Source organism: Mastomys coucha, unplaced genomic scaffold (assembly GCF_008632895.1).
Source record: "Mastomys coucha isolate ucsf_1 unplaced genomic scaffold, UCSF_Mcou_1 pScaffold4, whole genome shotgun sequence".
Classification (NCBI taxonomy): Eukaryota; Metazoa; Chordata; class Mammalia; order Rodentia; family Muridae; genus Mastomys; species Mastomys coucha.
The window spans coordinates 39196577-39217957 of NW_022196910.1; the positions used below are offsets into that span (position 1 = coordinate 39196577).

General features: G+C 39.8%; 1 protein-coding gene across 5 annotated transcripts in view; it reads left to right on the top strand.

The window, feature by feature from the left end:
• Caps2 (calcyphosine 2) overlaps positions 1-21381 on the top strand; it is a 50996-nt gene that overhangs the window by 10187 nt on the left and 19428 nt on the right. For 2 of the 5 annotated variants that reach the window (XM_031350073.1, XM_031350075.1), the window contains 9 exons: positions 2018-2105; positions 2198-2323; positions 3752-3910; positions 8618-8731; positions 9218-9285; positions 16261-16380; positions 19735-19809; positions 20731-20826; positions 20914-21007. In XM_031350073.1, the coding sequence (XP_031205933.1) occupies positions 2018-2105; positions 2198-2323; positions 3752-3910; positions 8618-8731; positions 9218-9285; positions 16261-16380; positions 19735-19809; positions 20731-20826; positions 20914-21007 (940 nt within the window). The remainder of the gene's footprint in view (positions 1-2017; positions 2106-2197; positions 2324-3751; positions 3911-8617; positions 8732-9217; positions 9286-16260; positions 16381-19734; positions 19810-20730; positions 20827-20913; positions 21008-21381) is intronic. The other 3 variants (XM_031350076.1, XM_031350078.1, XM_031350077.1) reach the window with 2 other exon arrangements.

Below are 21381 nucleotides of genomic sequence, written 5' to 3' on the forward strand. Positions count from 1 at the left end.
CATCTAATGAGATGATCATATGGTTTTTTTTTCTTTGAGTTTGTTTATATAGTGAATTATGTTGATGGCTTGTCATATATTGATCCATCCCTGCATCCCTGGGATGAAGCCTACTTGATCATGATGGATGATCATTTTGATGTGTTCTTGGATTCGATTTGCAGGAATTTTATTGAGTATTTTCGCATCGATATTCATACGGGAAATTGGCCTGAAGTTTTCTTTGTTTGTTAGGTCTTTGTGTGGTTTAGGTATAAGAGTAGTTGTGGATTCATAGAACGAATTGGGTAGAGTACCTTCTGTTTCTATTTTGTGGAATAGTTTGAGGAGTATTGGTATTAGGTCTTCTTTGAAGGTCTGATAAAACTCTGCACTAAAACCATCTGGTCCTGGGCTTTTTTTGGTTGGGAGACTATTAATGACTGTTTCTATTTCCTTAGCAGATATGGGACTGTTTAGATTGTTGATCTGATCTTGATTTAACTTTGGTACCTGGTATTTGACATAGAAACTAAAAGCAGCAATTTGCCAGGCTGATCCACACCACACGGATACTTTCTGTGGACTAAAAATAAGCAAAGCTAATCATTTCATATGTTGCTCCATGATGGATACTGATACCTTCAGCAAGACATAAAATATAAATTATGTTTAAGTAAAATGTTATGCTTAGGTACTGAACACACAGTAGGGAGAATATAGCAAGGGGTGTGTGTGTCAAGAAGAAGAGCATGGCGTGTTCCAGTTGTGTGCTAAAATATGCTTTACAATTGATGTGAAATGTGCTACCTTTTTTTTTTTTTTTTTGGTTTTTCAAGACAGGGTTTCTCTGTGTAGCCCTGGCTGTCCTGGAACTCACTCTGTAGACCAGGCTGGCCTCCAACTCAGAAATCCACCTGCCTCTGCCTCCCAAGTGCTGGGATTAAAGGCGTGTGCCACCGCTGCCTGGCTATTTACTACATCTTTAGTTGCTCATTATAAAAATTAAGTGCATGCTAAATTGATCAAAGTGTTTGTTAGGTAAATTATATTAGTAAGAAATTTACCCAGCTAATAAAATATTTAAATCATTACAAAGCTTATTTAGCCTATTTGTACCCACCGAGCGCTTTGTTTGTTTTTCCCTGAATATTTATAACCAGCCTATGGCCACAGTGATGAACTAGTTCCAGTATGAATGCTGCTTGATAAATTTATTTGCTGCAAAATTTTATGAGTGGCTTCTTGGTGAAACCAATTTTGAATGCTTAAAATCATATTGCTGAGCATTCCCTTTGCTGCCCACTACCTGACAGTTCCATATATGGTATATTTAAGTTTTATTTGCAGTATTGATATTTCCCCCTCCACTGCTTAAGTCTCAGAACTCAACACAATAAACAGTAAATCAAATCCTGATTCGCAGTATTTGCTGATTTCGATGTTGACAGTCCAATCTCAAGGGAACAGAGTTGGAGAGAAATGTGCAGTTATGGTGTGATTCAGATATAGATCTTACTAAGCTGCCACGTGCTCACTTCAACAGGATGGTAGGTATTATAGGGCAAGTACAACAGCAGAGCAGGAAAGCCATTAGGGTGATGGATTTGAGAACATATTGCCTTCATCCTTTTCTTGTGTGTCTGTGTATGTGTGTGGTGTGCATCTGTGCCTCCAGGGATCTGTTGCTGTCCTCCTGGGGCTGATGACAAGCAGGGGGCCCTCCTATCCAGCTTTTACGTGGGTTCCAGGGGTCTGAACTACAGAGCTTCCCAGCAAATGCCTTGTTCATTGAGGCACCTCCTTATTCTCATCTTTGTATGAATATGATGTATTTCATCATAATTTTGTATCCTTTTAAAAGTTATCATTATTTTTTATCTTATCATTCTCTATTAATAATGACTATATTTAATAGCTAATATGAAAAGTTAGTGAATATTTGTTAAAAACTAGGCAGCGGCAGCCAACATAACATTAGCTTAATTGTTACTTTGTACAGATAAAATATTTGATAATGATTTTTCTGTTATTACAGACTTACTAAAAATTTTATGAGATGCCTAGATTTTTTTTTTAGGGTCCCACCACTTGATCTGGGAAGCCTTGTTGACTCTGACGAGGAGGTAATGTTAAACTTTATGTCTAATATCATAAATCTTTGGCTGCGGCTGCCCCTATCAGCATGTACTGATCCTTCTTCCATTTCACCTTTTAGGATAATTTTTCACAAGCACCACGTGGTACAGTCCATGTTCGTCTTAACCCACCACGGTCACAGCCTGCTCTGGGGTGGGCTGTGCCATGTCAAAGGCCATATATTCAGCATCATCTACATGAAGTGGTCAGTGTGTATTTCAGTGTTACGGTACATACCATGAGAGCTGTTCTTAGCTTACATCCTTTTTCCCAATTAATCAGCTGTCCTCAGTTTACATAAGTCACATATAAAAATTTCCAACAGCAGTACTGATGAAACAGTTTTTCAAATACTAAATGACATTCTAAAGATTCTTTTTTTCTTTTCTTTTTTTCAAGACAGGGTCTCTCTGTATAGCCCTGGGTGTCCTGGAACTCACTCTGTAGACCAGGCTGGCCTCGAACTCAGAAATCTGCCTGCCTCTCTAAATGACATTCTAAATACTTGTAAAATTGACAAGTTACAAAAATGTGTCTGAGTACGGATTCCGGGAATTTTTTAAAAACTGTAAAATATGAGAACATAACGTGAGTGATGGGAGATTGATTTCCTAGAAATTAGTTCAGACTTAGAATACTAAGAAGTAGGGAACTAATCAAACTTAATCAATAATAATAGTAAATATACCACCTTAGTTTGTATTTTACAATGGTTATTGTTTTACGTTTGGCTCTGCCTTCTCTTCTGTTATACTTGAATCTCCTCAGAACCCTTCAAGGGCTGGACTGGTATTTATATTTTCTTTTTGCAGTATCTGTGCCTATCTAAATCCACTGGCTCTGTTATCTCTTGCTACCACAGAAATTTGACAGGGAACCACAAAATACTAGGGGGTAAAACAGTAATATTCTAGAAGTGGCAATGCTTCTTAGCAATATCAGCTGCTAATTCCTAGGACTGTTTTGGTCAGAAAAGAAACAATCTACATAAAATATCTAAGAGAAAAATATCTTGATCTTAATTCTTTCAAGTTACTTCAGCAGTAGACCTTCAGCAGCGAAAGGAATAAAGGACTATACTGAGGTCAAGTGTCCATTCTGATTAATTCTTTATTTTTTATAATATATTGCATTAATTTTATATAATATATAAAATATATAAAATAAAATATATAAAATATAATATATTTTGAATATATATATGTGCATATATATACATATATATATATATATATATATATATATATATATATATATTCAGTTTCCCTGAGTAGTCCACCAGGGTGGCTTCAAACTCACAGAGATCCACTAGCCTCTGCCTCCTGAGTGCTGGGATTAAAAGATGTGTGCCACTATGCCTGGCTCACTCTGCTCAATCCTATCTGCTCTGATCAATGCTCATTTAAGCTAAATGTTTTTTGGTTTGCTTTCCATTAAATAATCAATTAGCTTATTTATTCACGTTAGCCTAATATTTTAATGTCTCCTCTGTTCGGAACACAGACTATCGTGGCCTTTTTAGAGTTAAGTGCTAAGATTAAATGGTAAGCATGGGAATGTCACCAAGAAAAATACTATGTCTTTTTAAAAAATGTTATTTCCTGACCAACAGCATACTTTGTTTTACCCTTAGGAACAGGATGTAGTACCTGAGGATTTGCCAGCGCCAACAGGCAAATACAAGCTAAAGTACCAGCAGTATGCAAGTGAAATGAAGGATGGTTACAAACAGTACGTTCAGAGGAGTGCGGAGAAGCCAAAGGCAGCAAGCAGGCCAGAGGCAACCGAGAAGGTAACAGACGAGCCTCCGGGGGACGAACGAACTTCAAAGTGAACAGTGCACATCTTAGAAATGTTGTTTTTACTGTTAGTTATAGAGAGTATAATGTTGAACATTTATTTCAATAAGCCAGAGCTATTTAAAACAGTTTACTTACATCAAGTAGTGTACTTTTCATGACAAAACCAAAGCACCATTGTCAGGATTTCTCACGTAGAAAATTTTATTCCCATCCTCACATGTGTGTTTAGTCCTTTCCATTTAATTGATAGTGGTAGCATATATAAATGTATGTGTGTGTAGCATATATAAATGTATATATGTGCATATATATACATATATATTTTTCATGTAGTTGTCACAAACTATAGTTTATTTGGGCTTTATTAGTTTATAGTTTATTTTAGGCAGGCATGGTGCAGAAGGAGCTGAGAGTTCTACACTTCATGGAAACCTGCTAGTGGAAGACTCCCTTCAAGGCTGCTAGGATGAGGGTCTTAAAGCCCATGCCCATAGTGATACACCTACTCCAACAAGGCCACAACTACTCCAGCAGGGCCACATCTTCTAACAGTGCCCCTCTCTGGACTAGGTATATACAAACCATCACAGTAAGTGTAGTGGGTACTGAGGATACAGTTCATTGATAGACTGCTTGCAACTGGATGTAAATCGAATAAAAAATAAATTAATAGGGGGAAAAAAAAGAAACAGGTTAGACCACTCCTGAGCAATGCCACCCAAGGTTGACCTCTGGCCTCCACATCTGAATGGGCACATGTGAATGTGAACCCCTCCCCGGCAATACACTCCAAGTCTCCATGATTTTCTATATAAACCACTTGATGAACTACCTCATACATCGAGACTCAAAACACTATGTAAAAGGGACAGTTGTTAAACTAGCATCTAACCATCCCTCTCTGGAAAGAGATGAATCTAGTGTCAGAATGGGAGCCTCGCTCTAGCACGGAGGAATAATGGGGATCGATTCCCTACTGATTTGGTCAAGTTAACTTCTTATACATGGGAGCCAGGGTCACATGACTGGCTGCAGCTGCTGACTATTCTGACTGATGCCAGGAGACATGCAATCAACTGAAACAGTAAATTAAGCCCATCTTCTTGATTCTGCTTGCTAATTGCCTTTGTTGAGTTTTCCTTCTACGTATTGTAAAAAAGGTCACGAGTCTCTCTTTCTCCTGTTGTTTCACTAATTGCATTGGTTACTTTGTTCATTTCTGTGGCAAAAAAAACTCGACAAAGGTAACTCAAGGAAGGAAGGAAAGATTCACTTTGGCTCAGAGTTTGGGCGCGCTCAGTCCAGGCAGGTGCGCACACTGTGGAGAGAGGCGAATGCTCCCGGCTTCTCCCTGTTATTTGGCTCTGAACGCTAGTCCTTAGGATGGTGCCGCCCATCTTGATGGTGGGTCTTCCTGCTCTGTGCATCCCTGTGGAGCACACACTTAGAGCTACATCCAGATGTCTGTTTCCATGGTGATTCTAGATTCTACCAGGCTGACAATGAAAATTAACCATCACAGAAACTTAAAATTTAAACTTAAATAAGAATATATATGTATGTGTATGGGTAAGGAAACATCTTTAAATAAAACACGAAATTTATTAAAATTCCTTTTAGGAAGGTGCTATTAATTCCTAATTATACTTAGTTGTAATTATATATATATGTGTGTATGTATATGTATGTATATATATGGGTGTGTATATTAATATATTTACATGTGTATATATATATGTGTGTGTGTATGTGTATATATATATATATATATACACACATACATACATATCAACTTCTATAAAAACACAAGACATCTTTCACTTTGTAAATGACCATCATTGCTTATTTTTCTATAAGCTTATTAAATACTTGACTAGTGCTCATGTACTAGGCTCCCATTCAGGCACTGGACACAAGTTAACGAATGAAACAGATAATAGTATCTCTACTTGGAGAACTCCCATCCTAATGGATGGAGCTGGTAAGAAAAACCACCAATGGGTCTGTTAACCCAGTCTGTCAGTTTTATATGGCAGATGGTGAGAGACGCTGTGAACAGGAGACAGAGACAGGCAGAGCTATAGGCATGCCGTAGTGATCCATGGTCGTCAGGGAGACCTTTCCAATAAGATATCATTTCAGCTTTCACCTGAAAAGGATGAGAGACAAGCAGTCAGAAGCAAGGCTTCAGTGCTGTGGAGTAGGATTGGTCATGAAGCATTTGAAAACTATGGTGTAAGACTGTAGTGTGGTTAGCAGAGGAGGAGGGCGAGATGGACCAGATAGGAAGTGACTGTTCAGTTACAGGGAGGCAGACCGTAGAGGCCCCATAGTCCATGTGAGGGCTTCTGTCTCTTTCTCTGAGGTAGTCCGCTTTATTTTGTTTGAGTAGGTCTTTATTATGGGCACAACTAGAATCAGGACAACCTTTAAGGAGACCAGCAATATAATGTGAGCACCAAGTACAGAGGAGGGCTCTTACTCAGATGGCTATAACAGACCTAGTTGAGAAGCAGTCTCATTGGACTGGCTTCTGGCTAGAGTATGAAGGTGGGCCAAGTTGATAATAGATTTGTTGTACACTTGAGAGACAGAGAAGATCAGAGTGACTGGACGTGGTTGAATATTTAGGGTGATGTCATCTGTAGGAATTGGCTAATCCACATACAGAAAGATGGGACCTGTCAGTCACACATTGTTCCCAGAGAGGGGGCTTGGGGATAGAGGGAGATATTCTCCAAGGGTTCCAAGGGTGCTGTTTATCAGAAGAGTACGTTCTGGGGAACTAATGTTAATAAGTGCATGGTGACTGCAGTTCTTAATATTGTGTATTTTGGAATTCTATGAGGAAATTTTAAGTACTCACTACACTGTCAGGTGTGGATTGACCTTACTGTTGTAATTATCACACAACAAACACATAACAAGTTATCACATTTTATACCCTAAGTATGTACATCTTCTGTTTGTCAGTTTAAGAGTATTAAATTACAAAATAACTCTAAACCTTTTGATTGGAGCAGTTTGCCATATAAGCAAGAAGTAGGAAAAGACTATGCGCGCTTCAGAGGTGGGTGGCTTAACTTGGTGTATGGAATGGAAAACTCACCACTCGACTTTTCTGGAAAGTTCAAAACAAAGTGAGTCTGTTTGTTTCAAGACAGGGTCTTACTGTGTACTCTTTAGTGTCCTGGAATTCACTCTGTAGAACAGGCTGGCTTTGAACTCTGAGATGCCCCTGCTTATGCCTTCTGAGTGCTGGGATTAAAGATGTGGACCACCACACCTGGTTAAAAATGATTTTTTTCAACTCAGACATAATGCTACCTTAGCATATTTTAAAAGCTTACTTCTTTAATTTACTTCAGCATTAGCTAGGCATTTTCTTGGTGTTCATTTAAATAAATTTTTTTTTTTAGAAAAAAATTAAATATTATCAGGTAAGTAAATCAAACTGTAAAGCATTCTCCTCCATGCCTTTCTTTGAGAAATAGTCATTATCAGGCATGGGGCCACAGCAATCATGAAGTTTCTGTCCTGATGGAACAGATCTCATGTTAGTAGATGCAGACAATAAATCATAAGCAATATGCAATAGTATTTCATGGAACAGTGAAAGGTCATGAAGTCAGGGAAGAAGTTGACAACAGTGTGACCTTCCAAGAAAGATGGACAGTGAGCAGAAATCCCAGAGAAGGCACTCTTGAAATCTGGCATGCTCCTGACTAGTTGCTATTAGAGTGTTTTGTAAGGTAAGGGATTATATATTTCATATTTATAGAAAATTTTGATGTTTACCTTTTTGAAATCCCAAAGAATCCTTTAGTACTTCTGAATATAGACTAGACCTTGCCCCATCCATGGATCCAGGGCCAGACCTGACTGGGACAGCGAGGGAATGAAGAAAGGTAAACACATGGACACACACAGAAAAGCTGGGCTCTCAATGGCAAAGACTCACCACCCCAGAAGCTCAGCCTGCTTATTTCATAGAGTTGAAAAGGGAGGCAGGATCATTTGTTCAGATAAACAAGGAGCCAGGGTTATCCCATTCTGTTGAACCAGAAGGCGGGTTTAGGTAATCAACCAAGCCATCTCTGTAGAGCAGTGGTCTTCAGGCTGTAATCATCTGGAGGGAGAAATCTATGATGGGCATTTTCTGCACACATTATTGATATTTACACTTGGATTAGGAGGGCAGGATTTGCTATTTTCCTGAGCCTAGCCTGGGACTGAGGTATCAGTGTTTGACAAGGTCCTGCCCATGTCAACAACACACATTCCTCTTAGGACTTCATACCACACAGGATGTCCTCTAACGCCCGACAGGACATATCCACATTTATTGAGACTTTGAGGACTCAATATGTACAGTGGTAATTACGACCATTTCTGTCTTTTACTTAATTTTACTATATATCAGGTCATTTTTATAAGCATTAAGAATATGCCATCCTGTTTATCATCTTCTGATGCAGTGGCTACTGTTATTCCCAGTTTGTGACTAACATGAGACCCAGACCCAGAAAGGTCACTTATCTGAACAAAGAACGGTCTGCCTCCTAAAACAGGCTTGTACTCTCAATTCTCAAACAGCCTTTGAGATACTTGGTCTCTTCCTGGGTTTTTGTTAAAAGCAGATAACGTGAACACGTCCTGACGATCTGCTTATTGGCTTCATCCTGTTGTGTGACTAGGTGGAAGGAGCCAGTCTGGATGACCTCATGACTTTGGATAGGAAAGCCCTCTTACAGCAAGGTTATGCAGACAGCCCTTGTCATAGACGGAGCAGTGTGAGGAAATCAGATGTGGTAAGCTGTTGGCAGTTTTGTTCTTGTTTATTTGCTAAGCCATGAAGATGTTTACTCTCTGTAGAGGAATTTTAATCTAGCAACATGGCTGCTTGGGCAAGGAATCACATCCAAAGACCTTCTAGGTCTGTGTGATCTGGCTGGAATGCAGACACGCCTTAGTACATACCTTTAATCCCTAATAATGAAGGTGGGGTTTCCAGGACGCATTTCCAGGGGGTATGTAGAGAAAAGGGCCACCATGTTTTCCTTCTTTGGTCCATGAAATGCAAGGCACCTTGTTGGACATATGTCCTGATGCCTACAGAAATTTAAGTGCATTAACTTTTAGGGAATGGCAGTGGAAGATTTAATCATTGGAATCTGATATATTAACAGTAGTCATCTATATTTAGGGAGAAAATTGGAAACAGTATATTTTATGATGTGCATTTAAGTGTTCTGCCTTATGGTTAATGGAATTGTTTTATAATTTTATTTTCTCAGGATACTGTGGCTATAGAGAAGAAGAAACAGACTGTCGCAGAGCAAATGATGATAGACCACTTATCCAGGTGGGTGCTAGTTAACTTCCACCACACTAGTATTCTCAAAGGGACCACTAAATATTTTCTTCACACAAAGCATTTATATATGCTGTCAGACAATGCTTAGCCGGCAGCAGTTTCCAACTTTTCTGCTCACCCTTATCCGTCAGTTTTGTTTTTAATAAACACTTGAGATGAACAGAAATACTTAAAAATTCAGGCTAGGGAGATCAGTCTGTGAAGTGCTTGCCATGTTAGCAGAAGGACTTGGCTTAGTCTCAGAACCAAAGTGAAAAGGCAGGTATGGTAGCAAGTGTTTGTAATTTTAGTGCTGGGGAGGAGACTTGGGGCTTGCTTGTCAGCTAGCCTTACTTGCTTGGTGAGCTCTTAGCCAATGAGAGACCCTGTATCAAAAGACAATGGGGGTGGCTCCAGAGGTTGACCTCTGGAGTCCATTCACATGTATACATACAAATGAACCCACATGATCATGTATTCACAGGTAGGCAGGCATGTGTGTTTGGATGCACGCATACACACACACACTTAAAAATTCTTATTATCTCAAGAAACATTTTTATTTAAACTACTTAATAATTCTCTACTGACAACTTAATGAACATTTTTTGAATTACATATAAATTACAAGATAGCATTTTAAAAAATTCATTCATAGATTTCTAGATTGCTTTTTAATGACATGTATGCTTGTTTTGGGTACTGTAGAATCTTTCAGAGTTACTTTCTGTTCTGTTCTTGGTTTTCACATGATATTGGCTGTTTGTCATAGCACCTGTAGAAAACTTGAGTTTCAAAGATGCAAAATGATATGAGGTGATTAGTGAGACATCTTGTCAAAACTAGGACCTCGTTGAGTCAGTTGCTATGGTTTCCAAATGGTGACGAGCATCATATCTTTCCATTAGAAAGAAATATCTCACAGGGTCACTGTGGTACCAGGTAACTCGTGTAGAGTTGAACAATTCGAAACTAATTGTTGATAATCTATAAATCCCCCAGCAACTGTATAAAATAATCCATAAAGTGATAAACTATATCATGGCATGTAACTGAGGAAAAATATGTTTAGTTTAGTGGCTGTCCACATTTGACTCGCATATTCTCCTGGCTTCCTTCCTGTGTTGGTGCTTGAGGCCTTCCATATGCTGTGTAAGTGCCAGCAAGTTCTTCAAAGTCAGTGTCTGCAGCATGACTCTTTCTGTTCACAAAACACGTGTTGGCACCACATCCCTAGCTTAAGGGGGCTTCTCAGTTCTCATTTTCATGGTCTTCAGCAGTGTCTGTCTCAGTTGAGAGCTTTCGTCTTTCCAAAGCAACTTTCTCCGGTCATTAGCTGTGACAAACGAATTCCATATCACCTACCTATTTGCTTCCTGCTTTCAAACATGTTCTGTATTCCGATGCATCTTTAATCTTCAAGATTTTGATTTCTCTTTTTTTTTTCTATTCTAAATTTTCTCACATGACCAATCTGCTTTAATTTTCCTCCACAGCAATTCCAGGTTTGAAACTATTTAGTCCTCAAGTCCTGGGGATTCCTTTGATTGATATCTTTCTTTCAACTCCGAGATATACTCTGTCAGCAAAGAATCAGCTCTAGCAAAATACATTTATTTTTCCTGTTGCCCCTACTTGTTATTGCCTCTCCCTGTCTTCTGGATAATTTCTTTTAGTCCCTACTGGGTTTCATTGAGTCTCTATACCTCTCATTGGCTTATTATCAACCCACTCACTAGAGTGAAACTATTGAAAGACAATCAAATAATCTGTCAATTCCCTATCTCAGTCCCAGGAAATTCAGTAAAGCTTAGGTATCAGTTATATGAAATGTCAAAATTTAGTAGCTAAAAGTAGTTTTTGCCCACATGTCTTTAGAGTAGCTGTCCTGACTTGGCTTGTCCAATCATGCTTCTTACTTGGATAAGTTACAAATTAAATTATGTCAGCTCTGGGTGTATTTTGTGGCTTTTTCCAACTCTAAAGGACACTTGGTTCACCTACTAGTTTCCAGAAAAAAATTCCTCTACAAATGCCGCTAGGGCTACTTAGCCAAGAGCACCCTAGATCAGCAGATTTCTGACCAACTCACATCTGCCCGGCTTAGTTCACTGAAGGACAGCAGAACCATCAACACGTCCATTCCATCTAAGGGAGGCCATAGCACGTCTATGTATCAGAAGTGTGATAAACCAGGACCACTGCTGCCTGCTGTTGGATCCCACCTTAGATCTGCTCCCCAGTAGGACTCTACTCTTTTCCACTGTGCCCTTTCCTGTGCTCCCATGTGCATCAGCTTCCTACTTTTCTAGAACATGCCGGGTCAGCCTGGTGCTGCTATCCTTTGCAGTATTTTCTCTTCTCTTTAGATGGCTTTTCCCCTAGAAATCTATGCCACTGTGCACTAATTTCACCTCATATTCTTATGTGGAAGTCACATGATGCAGCTTGCCTTTGACACAGTACTAGTTAGGAGTATTATTGGAGTTATGAAACTAAATGACCAAAGCAAGTTGGAGTGGAAAGGGTTTTTTTGTTTGTTTGTTTTTTGTTTTTGTTTTTGGTTTTTTGGCTTACACTTCTACATTGCTTTTTATCACTGAAGGAAGTCAGGACAGGAACTCAAATAGGGCAGGAATCTGGAGGCAGAAGCTGATGCAGAGGGCGTAGAGGAAAATGGTTTCTTTTAGGGCCCATGACCTCATCACACATGGTAGCTGGTTAGGTTTACAGTGCCAGGTATGAATTCCCTCCTATTGAGAATCGAGTCCAGTTAGACAACTGTTCATTAACTCCAGGCAACAAATGCCACTGTCACACTGTCTCATCCTTGTTGCAGTCTCCAGACACTGGAATTGAGAGGGCTATTTATCACGCTTGGCAGCTTGTGTAACTCCTTCTGAGCCTCTAAGAGTTAGTGCTCAGGAGGAGGGTTCTAAGATTCTGTTGGCTTCCTTCAAGTACCCTGTCCAAGGTGCATCTTCAGCAATATGATCCTACTTCCAATGTCTAGCTTGTTAACCAAAGGCCATGGCAAAATTGTTTGGGGAGTCTTTGAATTCTTTTCACTAGCAGCTCAATAGGGAGCTTCCCATGCTGGGCACTTGGATTTGCATTCAGTAATCTACGGCTTCTGGAGGAGCATTATTACCCCAAATGGCATAAATTTATTAGCATACACACAGACACACACACACACACACACACGTGCAGATATTATATGTGATATGAGGTAAACAGAATAATATTCCCTATGGCCTTTTAAAATGTCATTAGTATTTACCATGTTAATTAATTAATTAATTTATTTATTTATTTTACCCCTAAAGTATATCATGATTTAAAAACTGTTGTAAATAGGTGAAGTAGAAGTTTCTGGATATGTCATGTGAAGCAGACTCATGTGGTATTTTGCTAAGAAAGACTCACATGATGTTTTGCTGAGTCAAGACCCATGGGAGGACAGGTAATGTTTGGGAAGAGTAGAAATAGGACTCAATGGACAGTGATGGTGTGTTTGCAAAGCTAGTTTTGCAAGGCTTCATTGGTCTCACATCTTTTTTTTTTATTAGATATTTTCTTTATTTACATTTCAAATGATATCTCCTTTCCTGGTTTCCCCTCCGGGGAAAAAGCCCTGTTCCCTCCCGCCTCCCCCTGCTCACCAACCCACCCTCTCCCACTTCCTGGCCCTGGCATTCTTCTACACTGGGGCATAGATAAATTTGTTCAGATTTGTGATCTCATCAGAGGAGAAAATGCCCAAGAAAGCAAACATTTTAAGGGTAAATAGAAGTTTATATTTTGATTAAGTTGCAGTTTCCAAGGTGGATGAGGAGGGAGATAGAAAAGCCTACTGAGCTACTGCCAAAATAATTCTATAGTGATGAAAAACCAAGTCCACAGTTCCACTCCTGCATCCCCTGTATGGACTAATTTCCTTTCATACTATAGCGGTCTTTCTGGCTAATGGCCTCAAAGTCAAGTAGTTTCTTAGTTCTCTTAGTATTTCCAAATCTGGTATCTCTGTTACAGGCCCTTGCTGTCTTCTATCTAGTCCATTGCAGTGCCTTGATACGTTGCAATGCCTCTTCTACATTTGCATTCAAGAGTAACAAGTAAGAAAAGGGGAACTGGGAAGTATAGGCTCAACTATTGAATTCCTCTGTGAAATATATAGTATGTCTGTTGTTTCTGTCAATATTTAATCCTCACAAAAGTAATGTGAGGTGATGTCCTAATCATTTATATTATAACTGTGACCAAGGGAACTTACATAAGAAAAAAATTTATTGGGGTTGTGCAGATAAGCATGGAAATGAAGCAGAAGCTGAAAGTTTTCATATCTATCCCCAGATGAGAAGCAGAGAGAGATAACTGGAAGTGGGTGAGTTTTTGAAACCTCAAAGCTCACTTTCTGTGACTTGCCTCCTTCATACTTCCTAGTCCTTCCCAAACAGTTCCACCAACTGGGGACCAAACATTCAAATTCATGAACTTATGGAGGCTATTCTCATTTAAACCAGAGAGAGAGAGAGAGAGAGAGAGAGAGAGAGAGAGAGAGAGAGAGAGAGAGAGAGAGAGAGAGAGAGAGAGAGAGAGAGAGAGAGGTGGGGGGGAGAGAAAGAGAGAAGTGGGGGGAGGGGAACATTATAATCTTTTTTATGGCTGATGAAACTGTAGCCTAGCACTGAACTGCTAGAAAGGAGCTTGGATGTTACTGGAAGAAACAAGAAATGAACAGATCTGTCTAGCCCCAGCCACATTCTTGAGGTTTTCAAGTTCTGCTGCACTATCCCACTCTGAGGCCTCACACAAGAGTTGTCTCCCTGTGATAGTCTTTCTCCTTTTCAAGTGCTAATCTCTCCTCATGATTTAAGAATCAGTTCAATGTGCAAGGAGGCCTAGGTTGAGCCCATGCATGTTCTTTGGTTGATGGTTCAGACTGAGAGTCTGAAGGATCCAAGTTAGTTGACTCTGTTGGTCTTCCTGTAGAGTTTCTATCCCCTTCAGGGCCCTCAATCCCTTCTCCTATTTTTGCATAAGAGACCCCAAGTTCCACTCACTGTTTAGCTATGGGTGTCTATATCTGTCTGAGTCAGCTGCTGGGTGGGGCCTCTCAGAGGACAACATGCTCCTGTCTGCAAGCATGACATTATAATTAATAGTGTTAGGGATTGCTACTTGCCCATGGGATAAGTCTCAAGTTGGGCTGGTTATTGATTGGCCATTCCCTCAGTCTCTGCTCCATCCCCTGTGCCTGCATTTCTTGTAGTCAGGATACATTTTGGATTGAAAGTTTTTTAGGTGGGTTGGGATCTCTATCGCTCCAGTGGGGTTCAGGTGGCTTCTTCAGGCCCCATGTCCCCAATGTAGTGAGTCACAGATAAGGTCACCCCTATTGATTCTTAGGTGCCTTCTTTATCCCAGGTCTCTGTCTCATCCTGGAGATGCTCCTCACCTCCTCACCCCCACCAATTGTAGATTTCCATTAATTTTCATGGCCATCTAGCCGTCTCTCCTGTTCTTCCCCATGCCTGATTCTGAATCCCCTCATTCCCCACCCCATCCCCTCTCCCTCTCGGTTCCCTCCCTCCATGTGCCTCCTATGATTATTTTATTTCCTCTTTTAAGTGAGATTTAAGCTTCCTTGCTTGGGCCTTCCTTCTTGTTTAGCATCTTTGGATTTGTGGAGTGTAACTTGGTACTTGTACATTATGGCTATTATCAACTTATAAGTGAATACATACCATGCATGTCTGGGGTGGGTGTGACTGGAAGGGATGTGACTGGAAGGGGTGACTTGGAGGGGGCAATATGTAAAGTGAATAAGTAAAAAAATTAATTTAAATTTTAAAAATGTTCCTTAATAAACATATGAAAAAAAGAACCAGTTCAAGTGCTTCCATGGACTCCTTATGTACTTCTTTCATTTTTGTGTGTGTAGTATGTGTGCATGTGGAGGCCAGAAGTTGATGCAAGAGTGTCTTCGGCAATGGTTCTTCATCTTGGTTTTTGAAACAATCACTGTACCTGAAGCTCACAGAGTAGATCAGCTAGCTGGGCAGTGATGTTCAGGGTTATTTTTGTCTCCATCCCCTTCAGCCCCGAGGTTCAGATGAATGCCACGTTGCCTAGCTTTTGGACACATCTAACCATCTAAACTCAGCTCTTCATGCTTGTGATGCAAACACTTCATTGACTGAGGCATCTATCCAGACCCCTAAGTTTTTCTTTCTAGAAATCATGTCCAGTTCCTTCATGCTTCCCCATCCATATTCCATTCCTGTGCTTATCACATTATGCTCTTGAGATGGCTAGTCTGGTTGTCAACTTGACATACCTAGGAAGGAGGACCTCCATCGAAGAATTGTCTCTACCTGATTGGCCCATGGGCATGTCTGTGAAGGCATTTTCTTGATTTTTAATCAGTGTCAGAGGACCTGAGTTTCTGGGATCGGTGCCATCGTTAGGCAGGCGTCCCGGGTTGTAGCAGAACAGGAGCCTGGGAGAAAGCTAGTAGACAGCCTTCCTCTTGGCTTTGCTTCAAGCTCCTGCTTTGGCTTCCCTCAAAGATGACCTGTAAGATAAAATAAACCATTTCCTCCCCAAGTTGTCTTTGGTTAGTGATTATATAGAATCAGAAAGCAATTTAGAACAAGTCTTATTTACCAACTTCCCGCTCTATGTTATCAGAAGTCAGCAAAACCTCTATTTGAAGAGAGCTAAGAGAAAGACATAAAGCTCTTACTTCCAGTCATAATTTCTAGGTGTTCTTATGTTCTAGTTGCATGAGAGTACGAATAGCTGTATTCACTTTTTATGGGTAGTACTTTTAATAGTTAAATACACTCATATATGACAAACATTATTATGACAACAGGACAAATTGCCACCTGGTGCTTGACAGTTTCCAACTGCTAGACAATAGTGAGCACATATTTTGTCAATGCTAGATATCAGAATTTGTGTCCTCCTGCTTAGGGCTGTCATCAGCGATCCAGAACAAGATTTAAACACCAAGAACCAAGAGAGTTCTCATGTCCCTCCAGACTCAGAGAGGGCACCACTTCGAGTCAGGAGACGAACTCTGCATGAAACAAAGTAAGAGAAGCTTAATGATATATCGTTAAAATACACTTCCACACTTTGCTGAATAAATTTGCAGCTCCTTAAAACTGTGTACAGAGAAGTAAAAGTTTTGGGATCTCAGATCTCAGTGCTCTTTCCTTACATTTTTTTCTTCTACCTTCTTTGCATTCCATTTTTTTTACATTTATAATTTAGAAGGGAAGTCATAATTATTTTCTGGATAACATAGATGAAGATGAGTAATGTAGTAACTTAGACATCTGTATCTGAGGATGCTACCCTGTCTGGCTAACTCAGATTCATGTACTACATGAAGAATTAATTTGCAAAGGAAAAAGACCATCATTCTACACATGCCCTGTCTCTTAAGTAGTCCACATCCTTTTAGAAGCACTGGAGGGTAACCACACCTTTATAAAGACTCTCAATGAAGTATGTCTGATGTCTTTTCCTCAACATTATATTTAGGAGTACCATCCGTGTTGTCATTTATAGTAATTTTTCTCTTTACTTTCTGTTATTCCATTATACAAATATAAGTCAACTTACCAGTCACAGATACTTAACATGCCTGCTGACTTATGAATTATACTGCAGAGAACTTTGTTGTGTGTACCTTCTGGTAAACATACATACTCCTTTATATTGAGTGAATATTTAGACTCTCTGGTCCGTGTAGTTCGCCTGTGTTCAGCTCCACAAGGCACTGGCAATTAATAACCCCCATGGTAGGATGAGTGGTCCAATGGCTAGACATCTTTTGCTGGCACTTGATGTTGCCTATGATTCTTCATTGTGTTTCTTCTACTGGTTGCATATTGGTGGTTTTAATTTGCATTTCACTAGAAACTAATGATGACTAATTTTCACTTATGCATTGTTCTTCCAGATGTCCTTATGCAAAGTTCGACCAACTTAACCAATCTATTCTTACATTGTTAGTGCCTTTGTATCTTCTTCTAGTAAATATGAGCCTACTTGAAAGTAATTATCAACCTGAATTTTGAATTTTCCTATAGTGTATGTCAAATCGTCATAACTGTACAGATAATTTGAACCCTGCTTTGCAGTCTCATCTCTCTGGCTTCTTGCATCTTAGTATTGCTTCATAACAAATACATGCAGCTTGTTTAAAGTCAATCCAGCTCAGAAAAATCCCATGGAGTTTCTTGATTAGGATTTTAAGATTCATGCCGTCCACTCTTTTGTTCTCCCCCAAAGGAGAAGGAAGGATCGCTGGCTTCATAAGTTGGCAGGAAGATTGGTGTGTAGTGTAACTCTCTCTCTTCTCTTTCCTCTGGAGGCTGCTTCCTGCAGACACACATTTCACCCTTGTTTCTCCTCATTACAAAGAAGCAGTTAGTCTGTATAACTCTAGTGTCAAACACTTAATCCTATTATTGCTGTGTGCTGAAACCATGTTTTCCCACCAACTTTGTGAATGACAGAATTCACCTGTGGTATTCAATGTGCTTAATTCTTTTTGGACTGGTCCAGGACTTACATAGGGAAGCATTTGTATTACTGGATGCCTAGAACTTAATGTGGCACTCTGCATTTCATAATATAAATATGGATTCCCTTGGGTCTTATTCTGATGATACCAGGCTCCTTGATGCAACTGGGTCAGCCCCCCAGCATCGCTCACCACTAAGACATGAGAAAATACAATGGTTAGAGCAAGGCTGTCTTCCAGACATGTCGTGTGCTCATATGGTTGCAAGCAGCTACTTAACTTGTAGTTAACTTCCATGATCTTGCTTCCTTCATCTTTATTGCAAGCATTAAACAAGTCCACACATAATGAAGTGAACTAATAGTAACCAGTGTCTACAAAGTCCTCAATAAGTGGTAGTTGGTATTGCTGCTGTTCTTTCCCAAGCATTTAAAGTCATCCCAGGAACACAGTGAATGTCCAGTGACTGCAATAGTACCAGTGAGTTGCACTAAACTGAGAGGATGGGGCCTCCATGGATCCTGTCTGTTCCCAGGCCCTTGCTGAGTTAGCAGGCTTTTGTTTCCTATCTCCAGCTTCCTTTCTGCAGGACCTAGACATTGCAGAGGGAAAATTTTACCTGTTCTCAGTGACTGTGGCCCACATGCTTACTATTATACCATTGCTATTTTATTATTCCTGCAATTTTCATAGAACTGGATGAACAGTAATAATACATCAACAATTTGTCTCTTAAGATAAAGGACATCATTAAGAAGAGGGTATCAGAGTGTGCGCATTTGAGTTCTGCTTTATATTTTAAATACTATTAGGGCTAGGAGTCTTCAGAAAGTCAGCAGTGCTATCTATATGAATATATATATATGTATATATATATATACATATATATACTCTCACACACACGTACATATAAACATACACACACACACATACACACACACAGAGCTTGGTTCATTCAGCACTTCTTCCCACCATTGTTTCAGTAAGGAGTAGCATCAGCTACCTCTAATGGAAAACCTGATTGATAGGGCTCAATGTGTCAGGATTTATTTTCCTGTGTAACCAGCTGCTTGGAAGTAGGCATATGTTGGTTTTGGTCCTATGGCTCAATGATGTTGCAGCTCCAGACTATATCCCTTTAATGTTCATAGGCAGGGAACACTGCCCATCCTCCAATTGCAAAGGGCAAGAATCTTTCCTGTTGAGATTACTGGCAAAACCACTTTTGTTGGTCATAATCACAAGCACTAAGAAACTAAGTGCTGTGCTGTGAAGAAGGCATTTGAGCAGATGTACAGGCTCAGGTCTGCAATCTCAGCATTTGTCAGGCCAGCATATACTATACAATAAGGGCATAATAGAAAAGGACAGGAAATAGAAGGAGAAGGGAGTAGAGAGAGGAAGAAGGGGAGAGGACAGAGGAGGCAAGTCTATGTGGACAGCCCAGCCTGGCAACCAAAGCTGCTGTACTCCATTCAGGATGCACCTTTACAGCACCTTGTCAGTACAGGTGCTGGCATGAAGGGCTGATGTAGTGTAGACTGTGTGTGGCTCAGGGTACTTTGTCTTTTGTGCCTTTATTCACAATCTGGATTTTACTTCTTATCTTTAATCTATGACATTTAAAATACTACCGTATGCCAGGCGGTGGTGGTGCACGCCTTTAATCCTAGCACTTGGGAGGCAGAGGCAGGCGGATTTCTGAGTTCGAGGCCAGCCTGGTCTACAGAGTGAGTTCCAGGACAGCCGGGGCTACAGAGAGAAACCCTGTCTCGAAAAAAACCAAAACCAAAACAAAACAAAACAAAACAAAACAAATAAAATACTACCATAGCCCCTTGGGTGCATTTGTTGTTTTTAATCAAGTGCAATTGTTCTAAAACAAAGACTTACAAAATGTATTTTGACAGGATAAGAACCAACTCCACATTAACAGAGAATGACCTTTCTCAGAAAGTAGAATTTGAAGGGAGGGTCTTATCAAGGTAACTGTCACTTTATTAATTTTTTTTTACTTCTGTGATTATAATAATATATTCTTTTCTTTCATAGAAGTGTCAAGATTAGATAAATCATACCAATACTGAAAAATGTGAACTTTTGAATTGTATAAATTTAAGCAATAATTATTATTTCTGTATAAAATAGGAATCTGTGTTGCAAATATTTTAATTAAGAGTATTTAAAAATTGATCTTAAAAGTCTTTGGAGCCGGGCGGTGGTGGCGCACGCCTTTAATCCCAGCACTTGGGAGGCAGAGGCAGGCGGATTTCTGAGTTCGAGGCCAGCCTGGTCTCCAGAGTGAGTTCCAGGACAGCCAGGGCTATACAGAGAAACCCTGTCTCGAAAAAAAACCAAAAAAAAAAAAAAAAAAAAAAAAAAAAAAAAAAAAAAAAAAAAAAAAAAAAAAAAAAAAGTCTTTGGAAAAGATTGGATAAAGTTGTGTATTACTAATAGAAGTTTCTAATCTTCTTTTAAGGTTAATTCTTTTAATAGTTTGAGTTAACAGATTACTGATAAAAGCAATGACAAAGAAGATGGGTTTTAATATTTTTTTATCTCAATCTCATAAACTTTGCAAGCCCAGAGTTTGTAAAGGCCTCTGCTTTACCTTAAGTCTCTGTTGATTAGCTACCCCAGCTGTGACAGAGCTGTGACAGAGCTGGATGCCCTCCACTGTTAAGTTTATGGCTTTCTCTTTATCCAAATCTAACTCAGTTGGGGATTTCTGCAAGCCATAACCTATTTCCCCTATATTTGTGGTGAGCCTTATTCACTGGCACATGCCCAAGGGGATTACAGTATTGCCACTTGAGATGTACAATCTTAATTTATTACTTGCTTTAAAAAAAAACTCACTGTATTTCAAAATCATTGGCATCATCTTTTTTTTTTTTTTCTTCTAGAAATGGACGTGATGCCTGCAGGGAACTGATTGGATTTTTCTTTACCCACAACCAGTCCCTAACTGTGTATGAATATCGAAAGTTCGGGAAAAACAGGTGTGCTCTGAAATACTGTCAGAACCTTAGGGAATTGCTTCTAAGAGGAACAGAATGCCTTCATTTTTCTTGTTGCTTAACTTCTAGAACAAGTGTGCTTCCTTTTATTAAAAAGGACACTTATCATCATCAGTGCGGACGAAGGAAAGGAAAGCAGTATGAGCTTGGTGACTTCTATATTGTAAGTGTGTGTATGTGTGTGTGCTGGCACTACACTATAACAGTGTGTGTGTGTGCTGGAACTACACTATAACAGTGTGTGTGTGTGCACGTGTGTGTGTGTGTGTGTGTGTGTGTACGTGTGTATGTGTGTGTGCTGGCACTACACTATAACAGTGTGTGTGTGTGCATGTGCGTGTGTGTGTGTGTGCTGGCACTACACTATAGCAGTGTGTGTGTGCATGTGTGTGTGTGTGTGTGTGTGCTGGCACTACACTATAAGAGTGTGTGTGTGTGCACATGTGTGTGTGTGTGTGTGCTGGCATTATACTATAACAGTGTGTGTGTGTGTACACGTGTGTGTGTGTGTGCTGGCACTACACTATAAGAGTGTGT